Source organism: Anomalospiza imberbis, chromosome 14 (genome assembly GCF_031753505.1).
Source record: "Anomalospiza imberbis isolate Cuckoo-Finch-1a 21T00152 chromosome 14, ASM3175350v1, whole genome shotgun sequence".
NCBI classification, from domain to species: Eukaryota; Metazoa; Chordata; class Aves; order Passeriformes; family Viduidae; genus Anomalospiza; species Anomalospiza imberbis.
Window position 1 is genome coordinate 11,919,765 of NC_089694.1, and position 18,581 is coordinate 11,938,345.

General features: G+C 42.6%; 1 protein-coding gene across 2 annotated transcripts in view; it reads left to right on the plus strand.

The window, feature by feature from the left end:
• The window catches only part of TMEM164 (transmembrane protein 164), a 31,275-nt gene extending 13,811 nt beyond the window's left edge, over window positions 1-17,464 (plus strand). For both annotated transcript variants that reach the window (XM_068204937.1, XM_068204938.1), the window contains 3 exons: window positions 2,940-3,018; window positions 11,319-11,419; window positions 11,829-17,464. In XM_068204937.1, coding sequence (XP_068061038.1) covers window positions 2,940-3,018; window positions 11,319-11,419; window positions 11,829-12,035 — 387 coding nt within the window. In that variant the 3' untranslated portion in view covers window positions 12,036-17,464. The remainder of the gene's footprint in view (window positions 1-2,939; window positions 3,019-11,318; window positions 11,420-11,828) is intronic.
• Window positions 17,465-18,581: the final 1,117 nt, after the last annotated feature.

An 18,581-nucleotide genomic window follows, 5' to 3' on the forward strand; every position in this document is an offset into this window, starting at 1 on the left:
TTTGCCTGTAATGGCTGTGCCTGCACAGCAGAACGGAATAGGTTTGGTAGCACATTATTGTCTCTAAACTGGCTTAATCTAACTGGCACAAGGGAAAACAACAGGAACAGTGGGGAGCTGTTGAGAGATTGTGCTTGGGTGGCTCGTAGGTGATAAAGCCCAAGTCTGTGCATATTTGGGCACTTGTACATGCTGTGTGCATTAAAATGGTATGAGTGTGTCATTTACTGATAATGTCTCTAAGAAGGTGGCTGGTACAGTACAGTTTGGTGTTTATCAGGCTGTGTTCTAGATGTCCTACAGGAAAGACCAGAATCTGAGAGCTGAGTCCCTTCTGTTCCTTTTGAAACACACTCTGCAGTCTTTGTAGAGAATGATGGAGGAGGTGCTCTTGAACATCGCAGTGCTTGAGCCAGGGTATAAATAATTAACAGAGAGTAGAGTGATCCTGTCAGAGACCAGAGCAAAGTGTCAACCTGTGAGTCCACTGAAAACCAGCTGCTGTGTCTGAGGGCTTAATCTAAGTTAGTATTATGTCCATGCTCTTTTAGGGTGAACTCAAAATATCTGACTTCAGGGCTCCACTCTACTGCTGCCTTGAAGAGATTTTTCTAAAGCTGAGTTCAGTGCATGGAAAGCTCTTGTTCTCTTTGGGCAGTAGCTGGTTTAAGTTAGAAAGTGAAGTCTTACTTGTTTTCACAAAGAGATTCTTTAAATCCTTGATTGACAGGAGATCCCCTGTGCCTTAATTTCCAGTTTCTCCTCACATGTGAAAGGTGCTTGTGCTGAGTGAGTCTTTTATTGATAAAACTGTTTATAGACAAAGCACAAGATGCAGGTGAGTTAGTTGCTCCGTACAGCTTGCTTTTTGTGTTTGCTGTAGCCTGGCTGTACAACTTGAGTACTTGGCTGTACAGCAACTCTGCCGCTCTATAGCAGGAAATGCACTAGCAGAATCAGCCAGGCTTCAGAACAAGCCATCTTTTACTGTGGGAAAAAGATGTTTTGTTTTACACACAAAAAAATACTGTCAGCACTACTGCAGCATAACAACTGTTACTCTGTTCTCAGGAGTGTCCCAGCACAGTGTTTGTGTAACAGATCCTCACAACTCCACGGCTGTGGAAGCCCTTTTGACACCACAGATAAATGGAGAATGCTCCTTGGCAGGAGTGAGTGCCTCATGTTGTGGTGTTTATATCAGGAGCAATTGTTACTGAAGTGGGAGAGTTACAGCTTTTTCTCCAGTTAGGATCACTGCTTTAGCCCCATCCCAAATAATTTAAATTCCCTCACTTTGCTCTCTGTGTTCAGTGAAGGACAGTAGAAAAGGTTCAGATTTCGGAAACCTCACAACTCTCATGAAGTTTTTGCTTTTGCTTAGTTACCTTGTTTGTGTTTGTTTTGATACAGAATACTTGGAATGAAATAACCCAACAGATTGTATGGGAGGGTTGGTTTAGCTTAGTCCCTACAGGAGCTGGCTCACCACCTTGGAGGTTGCTATCAGAACACACACAGTGTCCAGTGGGGGAATGCCAGCACTAGCATAATCCAGTTGTTGGTTTTAGAATCTTCTAGATTCTTTAGTATCTTCTATGTTCAAAATAGGATATAAGAATTGTTAGTTGAATTGAAAAGATCACTATGTTAGTTACCAACTGTTTGACTACTGGTTAGAAAGAAAATCAAGCTCTCTTTCAACCTCTCTTCTGTTGATGTAGAAATTTCTGTAATGTTTCAGTTTCAAGGCTGTGACTTCAGTGTCTCAGAAGAGTCATAGAAAAGGAAGGCTTTTCTCCCCACTCCCTGCTTCCCAACACACAAGCCACAGTGGTAGGTCCTGTGTCTGAATTCTTCTGGCTGGAAAATGACAGAACTAGTCTGCATTTGAATCAAGGTTTTTCATTATTCCCATGAGATTTCATACTTGTGGTATTGTCCCATTTTCAATTCAGAAAAATACTGCAACAGTGTGGCTTTTCAGCTCTGCAAGTCAGATACAGTTAAAAGCTGAATTCTGAATTTTTGAGTGTTTTCTACTACTGTTCAGTTTAAAATGCGCTGCTTTAGTGTAATAGATATAGGCTAAGGTGCTTATAGATGGGACTAACTTTCAAATACAGTGCATCCCCTTTTCTAACTGATAAAGAGCTAGAAATAGTTGGGTCTGGATTAGGAGGCTCAAACACAGTTATAGCTGAAGTTATTTTTAGTATTATTTTAGGTATCTGACTTCGTAGAAGAGAAGTTACACTAATTCAAATAAACACACAAATGACTAATTGTAATTTCCCAAAAGTTGGCAGCAGGTGAGAAATACCTGATTCACTATTAACTGGCAATTTGTTTACAAGTAATTCTGCAGCTTGTCTTTAAAACCAAGAAGTGACTGGTCATTTTATATTTTAATATTTATTTGCTCAAGCTTAGCAATTCTGTACATGCATGCAGGTTGCTATTTATCAAGTATTTAGATTTTTTTGCACAGGCCTCCTCAGTAATTACTTGTGTGTGTATATATATACTTTTATATGTAAAAGACCTCATTTATGGAGTTCTCTCACAAGGTGGCAAGCATCTTTTCTTTCTCATTTCTGATTGATGTGCATAATGTCTGATTTAATTATTTGAGTGGTTTGCATTGTTATTGGTAATTCATGCTAGCAAAGAAAGGGAAAGAGCAACCTTTATGTTACTCCTTTGTTGTGCTTATGGCTAATTTTGGGAATTACCTACTGGAAGTGCAGTGTTTGTGTTAAGGGGGATGGAATGGGTACAGTTAGCTGCACTTTCAAGGCACCGACAATTAATGTTTGTTATTATACATAGATGATAAAATAACTGAAGGCATTGTCATGGGTTAGAAAGAGAATTGTCCCTTGGAACTTGGTTGTTAGTGATGAAAAATACTTACAAATATTTTCCTTATTCCACAGCTTCCATTTGAAACGGAGATTTATTACATCCAGCATGTGATGCTCTATGTTGTGCCCATCTATCTGCTGCACAAAGGAGGTAGGTATGCAGTTTACTCCCTATGGATTGAACAGGTCCTGTGGAATGAAAACACTTTTAAAACCAGTTTTCTCTGTTTTTAATTAATAGTTCCTGATGTTCTAGTGTTCTAATGTTGGAGCTTTTAACCCAGGTAATGAGTTGTGTCAGGCACTAAACAAAAAATTTAAAAATGGTCTTTTGCCTAAAGAGATATTTAGAATGTATTTGCACAATGTGCATTGTCTTCCTGAGCAGCATCTGTGCCATCTTGCAATACTCTCAGTTGTTGGTGGGGTGTATTTTTAAGTTTTTTAACTTCTTGGATGTCTCTTGAGAAGTACTGGAACTCAAAATTAGCCAAAAAAAAAAAATTAGTTGTCTAGTTAGATAAATTCCAGAAATTCTGTAGCTCCAGTGGAATGTAGTGACACATATCACTGAAATGAACTAGATTGGTTGTTATCCCTTCTAACAATATTGCTGTCTTGCATTCATTTATGCCACAATGGTTCAGTAAGTCTGGGAACCCTAAACTGTTTCCCTGGCCAGTGATTTTTTCAGTTGTGGATCCTCAAAGGGAAACACTGTACATTCAGCTGGTGTGGTGCTCTGCCCCCTTCTAGTGCTGACATGTCTCTAGCTGCATTTTCTAGCAGAGCTGGATTGTTCCATCCAGGAAATAAAATATGATCATTTGTGATCCACGTGTTCGGTAGCCTTCAATGAAAGCCCTGAGGATGTGATGTCTAGCAATGGGATGCAGTCAGGCTCTTCCATCCTGCTGAATCCATTGGGCTTTATACCAGTGGGCACTTACCCTATTCCACTGTAACCTTTGTGTTGCAGTGACCTGATTGCACTGTGACCTGCTGATTGAAATCAAGAAAACTGATTCAGAGGAAAAGTGAAGTCTCATACTTCAAAAGATGATTCTGTTTCTTTCTTTCATCAGGGAAATATGCCAGCCATGTTTCAATTTTAATCCACCCTCGATATCCTAAAATTCTGGCAAATAATGCCAAAGTGCAGGGTAGTTGTAGGAGTTACACAAACTCATAATTTTTGCAGGAGCAGGTTGAGGAGCAGGGGACAGAAAACGTAAACAGCCATGGAGTGAACGGTAGGTAGTGACAAACAAAGCTCTTGAGACGTCCATAAATCAATTGGTGGCCTTGGAGTTCCCATCTGAGGTCACTTTAAGACAGTCCTTTGCTTTAAAAAGGCTTGGCCTTGGATGATGCTTGATGTGTTCTTTTAAGTTTTGATAGTTTGGTGGTTTGGTTTGGCTTTTTGCTTGTTTTGAAGTAGAGCCTCTTCAGGACCTGGGACTGACAAGAACTGGATTTGCAGTTTGAAGGGTTTGCTGCTGGACACTTGTCACCCTGGCTCGGTATTCTGAACCACTGCCCTGTATTTATGTACAGGTATTTGCTGCCATCTAACGTTCACGTGATGGCAGTAAAATTGCTTAAAGAACTTTGTTGTTTAAACGTGTGAATTGAGATTGCTCTGTGCTGTTTAACTAATAACTGCTTCATTTCTTATGCACTTTGCTCCTCTCACCTGACTGGCTGTAACAAAACACCCATGAACTCCTGCCACAGGTGACCTAGTGGATCCTTTTTGGTGGAAAAATGATGCAGCCTAAACATATTTGTTAATATTAATATTGTCATTTCACTAGCGCCTCTGTTTAAGTACTTTATGAATAGGTCACACACGCCTTTGTCCTGAGTTCTGTATCTTGTGAAAATTTCTTTTTCATTGCTGACATTGATCAGCATGCAGCTTGAATTTCAGTATTGTAAACAGAAATTTCCATCAGCGTCCGTCCTGCAGGTCTGTCCTGCAGGTGCGGGCGGCTCCGTCGGGGGGCTCCGTGCTGCAGGTCTGTCGGGCGGGAGTCTGTCCCGCAGCTCTGTCCCGCAGCTCTGCCCTGCAGCCGCGGGCAGCTCTGCCCTGCAGCTCTGCCCTGCAGCTCTGCCCTGCAGCTGTGTCCTGCAGCCGCGGGCGGCTCTGTCCCGGGGGCTCTGTCCCGGGGTAGCTCTGTCCCGGGGTAGCTCTGTCCCGGGGTAGCTCTGTCCCGGGGTAGCTCTGTCCCGGGGTAGCTCTGTCCCGGGGTAGCTCTGTCCCGGGGTAGCTCTGTCCCGGGGTAGCTCTGTCCCGGGGTAGCTCTGTCCCGGGGTAGCTCTGTCCCGGGGTAGCTCTGTCCCGGGGTAGCTCTGTCCCGGGGTAGCTCTGTCCCGGGGTAGCTCTGTCCCGGGGTAGCTCTGTCCCGGGGTAGCTCTGTCCCGGGGTAGCTCTGTCCCGGGGTAGCTCTGTCCCGGGGTAGCTCTGTCCCGGGGTAGCTCTGTCCCGGGGTAGCTCTGTCCCGGGGTAGCTCTGTCCCGGGGTAGCTCTGTCCCGGGGTAGCTCTGTCCCGGGGTAGCTCTGTCCCGGGGTAGCTCTGTCCCGGGGTAGCTCTGTCCCGGGGTAGCTCTGTCCCGGGGTAGCTCTGTCCCGGGGTAGCTCTGTCCCGGGGTAGCTCTGTCCCGGGGTAGCTCTGTCCCGGGGTAGCTCTGTCCCGGGGTAGCTCTGTCCCGGGGTAGCTCTGTCCCGGGGTAGCTCTGTCCCGGGGCTCTGTCCCGCGGCCGGCGCTCGGCGCGGCGCTGGTGCCGCGGGGTGCAGTGCGCGGTGCGGCCGGCAGGCGGGGCTGCGCCCGGCCCGCGCGGGGCCGCAGGATGTGCCCTCCGTGAGGCGGGCCGGGCCGGGCCGGGCCGGGCCGGCCTTGTGAGGGCCGGGCGGCCCTGTGAGCTGCCCCGCGTGTCTTGGGAGCCCATTTGCCGCTACATAAATGAGTTGTTTGCTGGGAATAGGAGCAGAATTTGCTTCTTAGGCAAGTGCTGTATCTTTATAAGCAATGAAGAGCCAGTGTCTGACTCAAGTCCCAAGGCCCTTTTCTTTGGGATCTGTCTTCAGAGGTGGCATCAGAAGAGGAGCTCTGTGGCATTGTCAGGCAGTCAGCTGAAGCTGTTGATTTCGTTTTCCTTTTCTCCCTTCTCCCGGACGATGTGCTCAGCAGCCGGGCAGGAGCAGCGGGCACCGGCCGCTCCCTCAGAGCCGGGCAGCGCTCCTGACCTCAGGACAGCCTGGACTTGCTGAAGATGCAGCACACAGATACCAAGTACAGATGAAAGGATCCTTTTTCCTTTGGTTGTAAATTAGGAAAGTGCAATTAAAACACTAAACTTGTGTTTCCCATTGGCTGTTAGGAACATATTTAAAGACCTTTTTTTAGCTGTTGCACCCTATGTCAGCCACTTTCCCACCTTGTGACACTTCCTTGCCTTTAGCTAATTCTTTCCTTAGCTTTTTAAAGGAGTTATCAAGAAGGCTTTATTATATACCTTTAGTAGTAATCCAGGAGAAATATCACTTCATATTCAGATATACTTAGTCATAAATCTAGTCCATCTTGATCTTAATAGAAATACTTGATAATGTGTGATACAGCTCTTTTGTAAGAGTTTACACTTACTTACTCTTCAGTAATTTAACCAAATTACTTAGAGACCTATCGACTCTCGCATGTTATTTCCCTACTCTGCTTCTAGCAATTCCCTGTTCTGTTCCAGATTTCTCTACCTGCTGAATGCCCTGTATTAGACATCAATGTGTGGTTTGCTGTTGAGCTGTGCTTGTGCCGTGGCACCTTGAGCGGCAGGGTAGCTCTGTGTGCTGCAGGCTCAGGCTGCAGCCTCTCCTGTAGCTTGAATATTCGAGGATAATCTTGTGTGATGATTTAAGAGAGATGAAGAGGAAGATGAGGGGATGTGTCCCTGGCCTGCGACCCTCTGAGCATTATGCACTGGGCAGTTACAGTTAGTTTGAAAAATGAAATATCTCTCCAGGAGACGGAGAAATTTAGAAGGGCAGGTGCCAGTATCTGGAAGAACTGCTACTATATGAAGGTAGAGGAAGAGCTATTGCTGCTGCTTTATGGAATATAAAAATGATTCCTGAGAGAAGCAGGTAGTGTAAGAGCTCTGTCTGAGCTGGTTCTGGTGAGAGTAGCTGGCACTGAGGGGAAACAGAAACATCCTGGCATAAGGTACTAGTTTGAAACCTACACATGGAGTCAGAACAGCTGTAGGGGAAACATGGATTTCAGGATCATCCTCTTGAAAACATTTTTTTTTTCCTGTTTTCCCCTGGAAAGGAAGTTTTATCTCTAGGCTAGCTCAATAGGCCACTCAACTGGAATTAACCCTCTGATCAAGGGAAATAAAAGGAAAACAAATTTGCTCACATATTTTTGTAAGCTTGAAAATGAAATAATTGTAATAGTTGCTCTGAGTTTTGGATTAAGCAGGTCTACTTATAATTGTAAGATGACTGAGAGTGTGCAGCACTGGAAAACTCATAAAGCTCTATCAAATGTAGTGGGAATGAAAGCAAGACATTAAAGAGATTATTTTAAACCCTACTAAATTAAAAATTTGTACTATATTTAGATTCTAATTCAAACAGAGGAGTAATTTTGTCCCGCATTATATTTTCACAGAAATACAAAAGGAGTATTGCTTTCTATTAAGTTGTGTTCAAATTTTCAGAAGCCTGTGTATTGAGAATTTGGAATAAAAATAATAGTTCATAAGAACATTTGACCTAGCTAGCACATTGCAGGGAGGGAACAGTATAAAAAAATGGCATCTCTTTGTTGATCCTTCGTTTTTTAAAGCCATGCTTCCATTTCCTAGATGGCAAAATTATCAACTTGGCATATTCAAGGTCAACAGAGTCTTGTTTAGAAGCAGATGAAGAACCCCAAACTCTTCAGTCTATATGGAATCCTTTGTATCAATGCTATTGAAGTAATGAAGTGCAGTTTAAACTGAGGTATCCCCTGCCATGCTATTTCAACACAGGAGCAAACATGCAGCTCACCTAGATGGCCCCAGCTTGGAATGGTCTCAGCTGTCTGGGGAGTGAGTGTTTTTGAGAATGAGATCAGTGCCAGACTGGCACTTGGACTAAATTTCTGTCAGTGCTTAATGTATAAGAACTGCCCATGATCCTTCATAAATAGAGTAACTCCCTGCTCCCACCTACTGAAATTGATTTCCTATGCAAGCAGCAAGTATCTTTTGCCAAAGCCAACACAGGCCCTTCAAACAGCCACTCAGCTGGCTCTCAATTTTCCTGTTTATGTTTTTCTTTTAACAGACTGTACTATGGAAAATAGACCACACTGCTCCATTAAACAGCAATCCATTGAATAGCAGGGCTAGAGTAATAAAATCTATAGTGGGTATTTATATAGTGAGAAATGTACAGAAAATATCCCAGGTATGGATTTAAAATTAGTTTCCCAAAGCACACTGTGGAATCTAGAGTACTCCAAAACGGTTTTGGGTGGAGGTCATTGTTTCCTTTTTGTCCTTTGATGTTCAAATAGTGCTACTGCTGAAAATCACACCATTATTTTCAGGATTGCAAAGTCTAATAAGGAGGGATATTTTTAGTAGGAAGCAAGACCAAAAATCTGTAGAGAGCAAAAGTTGCTGATGTATTTTTTTTTAATTTTGCAACAGAGAAAGGATGTAGCAGAGGGAAATTCCTTGCTGGGGGAACCTGAACAGGTCTGCTAAAGGACCTTTGAAATACCATTCCCTGATTAGACTGAAGCTGGACATGAGAAGCCTGGGTTCAAAGCCAAATTGTGCCATGGATCTGTGTTGTCATCTTGTGCAATTTCCTTGGTCTTTTAATGACTGTTTTCTCCCTCCAGTCTCATTTTATAGTTGGGGTCACTTGCCTGTATTAGTATTTATACCCTACCTGCCCTGTAAGTCACCTGGAAATGGAGGTGTCTGTATTTTAGCTTTCCTGGGTGCTTACCCCTTTAGACTCTCACCAGGTTTTGTCAAATACTTTTGAAATAACACAGGCAACTGGCAACAGAAACCTAATTTGGTTTAGCACTGCTCAGCCAGTTCCTGGGAGCTGCTTTGATACCTTATTTAAATTTCATGTTGTGTTTTGTATCTAGGTTAAACATGCACCTAAAACTGCAAGGACAATATAAATAAATTTTGCAAGTCAAGCAGTGTTTTCTTTAGAGCAGAGGAGGGAGTACAAAGAGTTTCTGTAAAGCTTGACCAGGTCACCTAAAGCTGGTGCAGCCAAAAAAAAGAGCCATGATCTCCTGCACTCTGACACCAAGGCTCATTCCTCCTCCTCCTCTTCGCTCTGTAATGAAAAACCATATTCAAGGTGGTCACCTATCTGATGTTTTCAGGCCATGGAGTTTAATAAATATCATTGCTAAGTCAAGACTTCTGCACTGTTTTCTAAATAGGATGCCAGCTCTTAGCTCACACTTGCCAAGTGCATCCCAAGAATTACTGTTGGGATTTTTTCCCTTTACCTGCACAACTCAAAGTGATTCCTGTAGAGTTCTCTTTTACTTTTGGTTTTAATTGCTGTTCAGACACTTCTGGCCTTCACCTTCCCACTGCATAAGAAACCTTACAAGTTGCCCTGTGCATTCCAAGTAACTCCTGTGCCCAAATGTATCATGGGCTCCCCAGGTCCCAGCCTGCTCCCTGACCCATGGTGTGCAGAGGTACCTGGGGTGATGACACTGCTGCTGGCTCCTTGCTAGAACCAGGAGGGGTGTGTGGGGTGCAGGTGTGCTGCTGGCACCCACCCGCACACAGTCTTACCCTGTGCAGGCAGCAGCATGGCACTTGTGTTCTTGGCAGTGGGCACTGTGTGGATGTGCAGTTTTAGACAGCAGCGTGTCTGTGATTTTGAATCTATAGCACTCACAAAATGCTAGTGAATTGAACTTATTTCAGGTAGCTACTTCAAAATCAATTTGAACTGGCATGATGGGTGCAAATTACGAAAGGAAACTGTACAGAAAATAATTTTGAAAGGGCCACAGATCTTGAGGAAGCATTGCTCTAGAGACCTTAAACCTGAGCTGGGATGCAGCATTAAACAGTGATATGGTCGCAGCAGTTACATGTATTTATCTCCACAGGATGCCATCCACAGGCATTTTCATAGCAGCTGTGGTCTGGTGGGTGCTGTGGTAGCTGCCCTGCATGTGGAGTTATTTAAGTTCCCAGTAGCCCTGTACAGTGTATGCTGAAGTCTTTCATTACTTCCTGGTAATTACTGAGTGTGCTGGCTAGCAAGGGCAGTATCAATATTGCACTCTGTGCTCTAAGCTCTCCTTTGAGTACTGGATACATGTTTCAGTATTTAATAATATCTAATGGATCAGAGAGCAGATAAAGGCAGATAAAATTGCCAGTGTTTTTATAATCCTCTGAAACTCTTACAGCAGCCAAACAGCATGACATTGTGCATCTTTCCTTCATGTTCTGAGTTTGTTATTAAAGTCATAAGGAAAGTAATATTTTTCTACATATCTTACAGTGCAATTTTCATGTCTGCTAGCAAGAGTCTAGAGAACTCTGTAGACTGGTTTTGTTCTTATCATATGAAATTTGAATATTTAATTCCCAAGATAGTCTTGTATCTGTGAGTATTTTTATTAAATCTGATTTCCTTGGTACATTCTAGATCAGGGAACATTGTGTTTTGTTAGTAAAGCCTGGTTTTGAGAGGGTAGGAAAAGGTTGGAATAATGTATCTGCTACTTCATTTCAAGGGAAAAAAGTATTTTACAGTATCTGTGATATCTACTGATTATAAAACTGTTTGTAGAGTATAGCTGAAAATATCTCCAAAGCAGCTTTCATTTAAAAGCACAGCCTGTCATTAATGGATTGACTACCTGATACAGCTTTTCTGTTCCTTGGCATTATTGGTGCAAGTTCCTTTTCAATAGTTGTTAAACAACCATAAAATTAGGAAATAATAATTAAGCTGTGCTCTAATAAAGGCTGTGCAGGATCTGCTGCTGCCTAAGTCAGTTCTGTGCATGCTGAAATCATAATCCCTGCAAGAATCAGGTATTTAAGTATAAATAACCTGATTTTTGAAAGATTCATTGTACACCATTATTGCATTATTACTTCTGTGGTAGAAGGAAGAATGAAATAAAAATCATTGATATTGGTGAAAAATAGATTTAGTGAGGTAACATATTGTACATTTCACTGCTGGACAAGGAGGAGGAAGCTGATCAGGTTGCTTCAGGTAAGAAATAAAGCTCTCAAATATTAATTACTATAATGATATTGAGGAGGTTATCAGCTCAAGCCAGATGTCCTGACTTCCAGGAGACAGAGGATTATTCATTGAGAGTGTGATGGGCACAGCAGTGCAGCTGAACATTAATGTATTCCTTTCTTTTCAAGGTATCTACACCCCTGAACCGCTCTGCAATTTCTGGTGGGCTCTTTTATCCACGGGGTTTATGTTTGTGTATCATTTTAGCATCTTGCAGATCCTGGGATTGGTAAGTAAACCCAGGTTAATAAATGGATAGTCTGCAAGTACTTTCAGAGTAAAAACACTGAGTAGTTTGAATGTCCAGGTCTACATGCATAAGACAACTTGCATGCAAATTTTTAATAAGGCTACTTGTATGCAAATTGCATGTTCTAACCAGCATTTGTATCTTATATCTTGCAAGTACTGGTAAAATAGTGCATAGATTGGTTATGTACCTGCATAAATCCATTTATTAAATACACAATGGAATTTGGATCTGCTTTTTTTCTGAAAGCTGCCCTACTCGTATTGAGCAAATGTGTGTCACCTGAACATTTTTGATTATTGTAATTCTCTAAATTTTCACTGTTTTTGGGTGAATCAGTGCAAGATAAAAATATTGTTAATTGATAAATTTATTGTTGCTTCCTCAGGTTACAGAAGTGAATTTGAACAACATGTTGTGCCCAGCCATCTCAGATCCTTTTTATGGGCCCTGGTACCGAATCTGGGCATCTGGACATCAGACTGTCATGACCATGACTCATGGGAAACTCATAATCCTGCTGTTTCACACTGCTGTCCCCACCTTCAAATGGAGCATGGACTTGCTTAGACTCCCAGCTAAGAAAATAGACTGAAATTTCTCCCCACAGAGTAGTTCATACAGGAAGCAGAGATATACTGGAAAACAAAGAGGGGGGATGAGAGGACAATGGCTTTATACTTCTTCCCACAGTTTTTTGCCTCAAAACCACCTCTGTAATGAAGTGAGGTTTTTTTACCTGCTGTTTCTCACTGCCTATTGCCAATGGCAAAATTAGTGGCCTTATTCTGGGGAAGGTTCATGTTTTATACATTTTGTATAGATTACAGTAGAATCTTGCTAAGCCACCATTTAAAATTAGGCCAGGACCTGTCCACATTCCAGCAGAGAGAGTGGCAGTGCTACCTCGTTTTGACTCATTTTCTATTAAACAATTGTACACTTCTAGGATAGGAAATAATGCTGAATTGTAGCACTCCTCTGATGTGAACCAACATGCTGAACTGCATCACCTGGCTTAACTCGTACAGCTTGAATGTTCAAAATAGTCACAGGAAATCATGCACACTTAATCTTCCAATCAGAAGTGCTAAACAGTGAGGTTCTACTGTATTTTCCTGAAGCTGGTTGAAAATGTTGGGGAACAATAACTCATTAAAAAAAATTAATCAACTACTTAATTTCTAAGCTGCAGTGGATAAGTACCTATCTAGTGAAGTCCCATCATGATGCTTTGGAGGTGCTTTTATTTTGGTAAGGGAAAAAAAAAACAATGTTGAAATAATTTCTAAAGACCATGTTACGTATAGGCCATGATAAGATATTGCATCCACTGTTCTGTCCTGACTTTGAACAAAATGGTTTTTTTTCACTTACCTTAGACTGGAGAAGGAGTGGAGATACAAATTCCAATGTAAACATCAGGGGTTTTGGGTTTTTTTATACTTAGTAGCTTTTGAAACATTCCTGCTTCATCTATGCTGATCCTCACTGACCAGACTTTGGTTGGTGAAGAAACCAAATGAAACTCTTCTCTCCCTACTGCTCTGCTGTATCATGTGTATTGATTTTCAAATACAGGTATAAAAAGGAATTTCAAATCAGTGCAGGCCTCTACTGCAAAGGGCATGTTCCAGCTTAGTAGTGTGACCCATCAATATGTCTTTTGGAGAACAGGATGTAGATGGGCAGAATGATCAAACTGTGTGTACCTGCTCAAATTTTGCAGGAGGAGAAACCATTGGGCAGAAAGATGGAAAATCCTGACTGTGTTCTTCCAGAATTGTGAGCCCATTATGTGGACTGTTGTGTTTCAGGGCTGCAGGCTTTTCTTGTACAGAAGTTTGGGGGAAATTATAGATTCATTGTGTTGTCAAAGCTGTGACTTGTAAGATAAACCAAAACCATCATACCTCCTCCAGCTGGATCACCTGAAGGTATGTGCTGAAGTTAAGGTACAGATGTTTATACCTCAGGAAGCAAAAGTAAGTTGACTCTTTTTTTTTTCCTTAAAAAAGAAAAAAATTTCTTTGGTGAAGGAACAAGTGGCTACTTCAAATGTTTTTACTCCATATGATTTTAAAAAGTACACCTCAATCAGAAATACATTGTCCCATATTCTGATTTACAAATTGGTTTCTGACATTCTTCCATGCCTTGCTGTATGTGTGTGTATATATAAAAAATATACTGTATGCTCACAACTTGAGAACATGCAGCATGTACCTAAACTATCCCTCAGGCATATACAGCTGGTGTTAGTATTACAATAGAAGGACTTTAGACAAATTTTGCAAATACTATTTAGCATTATTATTTGTTTTATTTGCTTAACTTACGGTTTCTGGTTTTGGGTTTTTTTTTAATTGCCTTTTTTTTATAGCATCTTCCCTTTTTTTTTTTTTTCCTGTCAGGATATTGTAGTTACTGGAAGCACTTCTTTAAGTAGGAGCCTTTTCTTTTTTCCTTTTTTAAACTATAGCATTTCCTATCTGTAATCATCTGCTTCAGGGCATTCCAAACAAGTATAAAGCAGCTGCTGTTTGCCACCATTGACTGCCTCTGGTCAATTAAAACTGCAGGAGCATTTAAATGAGCTCAGGTGTCTCACTCAGTGCAGGCTCTTTGCTTGGAAAGCAGAATTTGCAGAATCTTCTGGCTGACTTAAAATTCAGTAGCTGGAATGTGAACAGAGCTGACAGGGCCATCCCTGGGCAGTGGAAAGGGATTCCTGGTGCAGAGCTGCTGGGAGTGTTGCCCCTGCCCTCCCTCCCTCCCTGGTGGTTACTGGCCCACCTGTGCTTTTCCCTCTTAGGCTGCTCCAGTTGTTTCCAGTCACACAGAAATTCGAGGTGTAAATTCACCACATGGAGTTTGCTGATGGAGCTGCTCATCAGAGCCAGTGGGGTACTTGTACTGCCCTTCTAAGCCTTGTTGTGGGCACGTTCTGGAGCTTGTTGCATCTTTCATACCAATTTAAGCTGCGAAAATATCTCATTGAACAAGGCAAAAAAGTAGAGAGGTAACCAATGACTGCACTCAGTAAGGATTTTAGAAGCACTGGAGCTGCAGTGAAGGAATGAAATGGTGCAGCTGGAGTCAGGTGGGAAGGCAGGCAGTGCAACCTTCACCTTTTGAACTTTGGCTGTTGCTTCTTTGTTGTTGTGCAGAATCAGTAAGGCTGGTTGAGTTAGAACAGAATCATTTAGGTTGGAGAAAACCTGTGAGTTCATCAAACCAAGCATTAACCCAGCACTGCTGAGCCCACCACTAACCCTTATCCCCAGGTGCCACACCTACACGTCATTTAAACCCCTCCAGGGGTGGTGAGTCCACCACTTCCCTGGGCATTCAAGGCTTGATAACTCTTCTGGTGATGAAATTTTTCCTAATGTCCAATTTAGACTTTCCCTGGTGCCACTTGAGGCTGTTTCCTCTTGTCATGTTGTTTTATTTCCTGGGAGAAGAGGCTGACCCCCATCCTCCTTTCAGGCAGTTGCAGAGTGACAAAGTCCACCCTGAGCCTCCTTTTCCCCAGGCTAAACACGCTCAGCCATTCCTTAGATGTGTGCTCCAGACCCTTACCCAGCTCTAATGCTTTGCTTTGGATGTGCTTCAGAGCCTCAGTGACTTTCCTGTAGTGACAGGCCCAAAACTTAAAATTATTCCCTCCTTCCCCATGCCCTTCTTTGAAGGCTTTTAGAACTTCATGTTGATCTATGGTGACCCACCACTCAAAACTGCACCAGTGTAGCTGAGACAGGCTCCACACAAGGGGAAGGACAAGTCAGAATGGGAGCAGAAAAGGAAAAAGCTTCTGAAGCTTGTGTCATGGAACTTCACATCCTTCATTCCTCACCTATCTCTGGTATCTGCTGGGAATATGCATTAGCCAGAGCTTGCCATATGTGCAGGAAATGGGAAAGCAGAGTACTTCATCTCTATAGCAGTTATTGGTTGTTTTCCCTGGCAGAGGCTGGTATTTCTTTCCCCCGAATGGTTTATTTTATAGGAAGTTACATTATACAGATTTATTTTGTTGCTTTATGCTTATTTATGCTGGAAATGAAAGCATAAAACTTTACTGCTGTTCTTGGGGGTAATTGCATTCTCTCCTGGGGTGTTACACACTCAATCCATGCCAAGATAACTTGAGGCTGTTGCCCAGTACCTGCTGATATTTTACAGTGCTGCAGTGCAATGCACAAATGAAAGGGCTGTCCTGGGCCTCCTGGTCAAATGTGCCCAAATGTGTCATGGCACTGGGAATTTCAGCAGCAGTGGCAGTGGGGCAGAGCAGGAGTGGGGCTGCACGGCCAGACAGCTGTTCCCAGCAGCAGCAGCTGAAGCAGAGTGTAAAATCTTACCCCAGAGTGGCTTCATTTGCTGGCCAGAGTACCCCAAAAAATTCTTGTGCAGTGCCACTGCCTGGCCTTCAGAGATGCTGATATGGGTTAAGGGGTCTGAACAGAGCCCTCCAAGTGTAAGTATTGTAGGCATTTCAAAAGAAACAAGGAGTTAAGCAAACTCATTACTCCAGCTGCCACTGGCTGCATTTCCCTCCAAGTGTACCCATGAATGAAGCACTATTAGCTATAATAAACCTCTTTACTGATGGGTTTGTTTATGCAGCCTTGGAGTAAGTAGTCCCTCAAAACAGACGTAAACCAGTAACATTTCTGCCTCCACCAACTTGTGCCATGGCTTCAGCTGTCCAGGATCCCCGCAGCGCTCTTTTCCCAGGGATTCGGACACTGTACAGTGTCTGAGCTGGATCTATTTGTTTAACTTCCTCTTTTAAGCACCAAAGGAGAATTTACATCGTTTATTTTGAAAGGTGCAAATGAATATCTTGTGCCCATGTGTTTGTAAATTGATGAAAAACCAACTGGAGCAGGTTTTGGTTCAGTTCAAAGATGCTGCCCATATGCAAAACTTACGTGTGCTTGAGCAGCTGCTGCTGCCTTGGTGAGCCTGGGAAACGGGAAATGTCAGTCCATTTGCAGTCCAGTCAGACCTTGAGGTCAGAGAGCACCTAATAGTAGGTTTCTGTTTCTGGCCACAGAGTTTTGATATTTCTGTATATTTGAGATAATTTTATAAACTTCAATTTTATTTTTCAGAAATGGCTATTTGCAACTGTTAACTGACTGTACTTTTATGTCCTAAATCTTGCATCTAAACCAGAAGCCTTTGTTTTCTATGCATCCATAGCTAATGAAACATAGAGTTGTGGTGTTTTCTTCAGTGTCACAATTGCTGCACTCTAGGTGGATCCTTAGGAATTAAATTAATCTTTATAGTTAACAAAGCTCTGATAAAGCCAAAACCCAGGAAGAAGGGTGTACGTCAGCCCTGGTGGGAGGTTTCTGCAGGCAGACAGGTTAGCTTTTGTGTTTTCAGTTCTACAGTGACAGGACTCCTAACAAACCTGTTGATTTTTGTGACCTTGTACTTCCAAGTGATATTGCTGTAAATCTCTCTTGCAGCTGTTGGTGTAACTTAGTCAAAGCCAAGCTGTTTTATAAATAATTTTATTTTTCTTCAGGGTCAGTTTTGTACTTTTAAAAACTATTTCTGCATTTCCTGAGTCATTATGCCAATGCTGCAGAGGACACAGTAGGCAGAGCAGTGAGCACACCCCACTCTCCCAGACCATCCTGTGCCAGGGGCTGGGCTGGAGCACCAGGGGGCTGCAGGAACCTGCAGGGCTGCTTACCCCACACTCTAGTCCCACCATGGCATTATCCAGGCACAGAATGGGTTGGAAAGGGATGTGGATGGGCTCAACTGCCACATATGCTGTTAGTTCTGAATAATTTGTAAGAGTGTTACAAATTTTGTAAACTTTTTAATGTGCTAAACTTTGGTTATGAGGTAACATTTACAAATAAGGGGTAATTTGTGTACTTGTTTTTGTATTTTGCTCTGGTGGGCTTTTTTGTTGTTGTGCCCCAAGTCCAGATCATTGGGCAAATAGTTGTTAAACCTTGGAATTAAAACAAATAAATGCATTTTACTGGATACTGGATAGATTTGTTATCAGTCTAATTGTGCCAGGTCTGAGTCTGTCTTGCTTAGGACTTTTGATAACTAGGCAAGAATCACAGAAGCACATAATATTGGCTCTTTATAAATCAGGTAAGAAGATGGAGGCTCCTGTCTGAAACAGTCTGTACAGCCTGATGTTGTCTACCTTGCACACAGCAGTTCCTGGGAGAACAATGGGTACTGGGATTTCTGGAATTCTAAGCAGTTCAGTCTGACTTTGTGCCTGTTACCTGTCAGTCAATAGCAGTTTAGCAGAGCTCACTGCAGGGTATAAATCCTTTAATCACTGTTTAAATAGGACCTGTCCTTGTCTTTCAGGTGCAGAGCTCAGGAAACTGTTACAGTACAAAGGATGCTTTCTCCACGCTTCCTCACTGTTCCTACCCCAGCCTGGGCAATGTCCTGTAATTCCCATTTCACAGCACTTCAGCAGAAAGGGGAGAACATGCACAGAAGTTTTCAGCTCACACCTTTGTTCAGAAAGCTGCTGAGAACTGCACTCAGCCCCACATCACAGGATGGCAAAGTACTTTTAATGTACTTTGCAAATGCTTCTGGCTGTAATAAACATGAGTGCAGCATAGTTAAATGTATCCTTGTGACCCAGCACATCTCAGACAAGCAGGTTATTGCCTTGTGTTCAGTTCTTGGCAAATACTGTTCTTGGAAAAAGAACATACTGGATGTGCCCACCCTGTATTATAATATATCCATTGCAGAGGATTCAATTTTTCATGTGGCTGGGGAAAAGAACCAATTCGTCAGCTTCGTTTCTCTGGAAGAGTATAAAGACTGATGGAACAGCTTAAGTAGAAATCCAGTGTGAAGTGCTGTATGGCAGCCTGAGCTGAACCAAGCAGCAATTTCCCATTGCAGGCACTGCTGATTACTGTCAGCAGCCCTCTGTAACTAACTGCAAATCAGCCTTTTATTGTTTAATACCCACAAATATATAAGAATAAGCAAGTTTCTACATCTGAAACACCCTTAATGCTACTGGCTTGGTTTGATTTTTACAGCATGGGAATTGGAGAGCTGGCTAAAGCAGTGAGAAGAGTGGAAACTCATTGTAGGAAGTGGTAACTAGCTC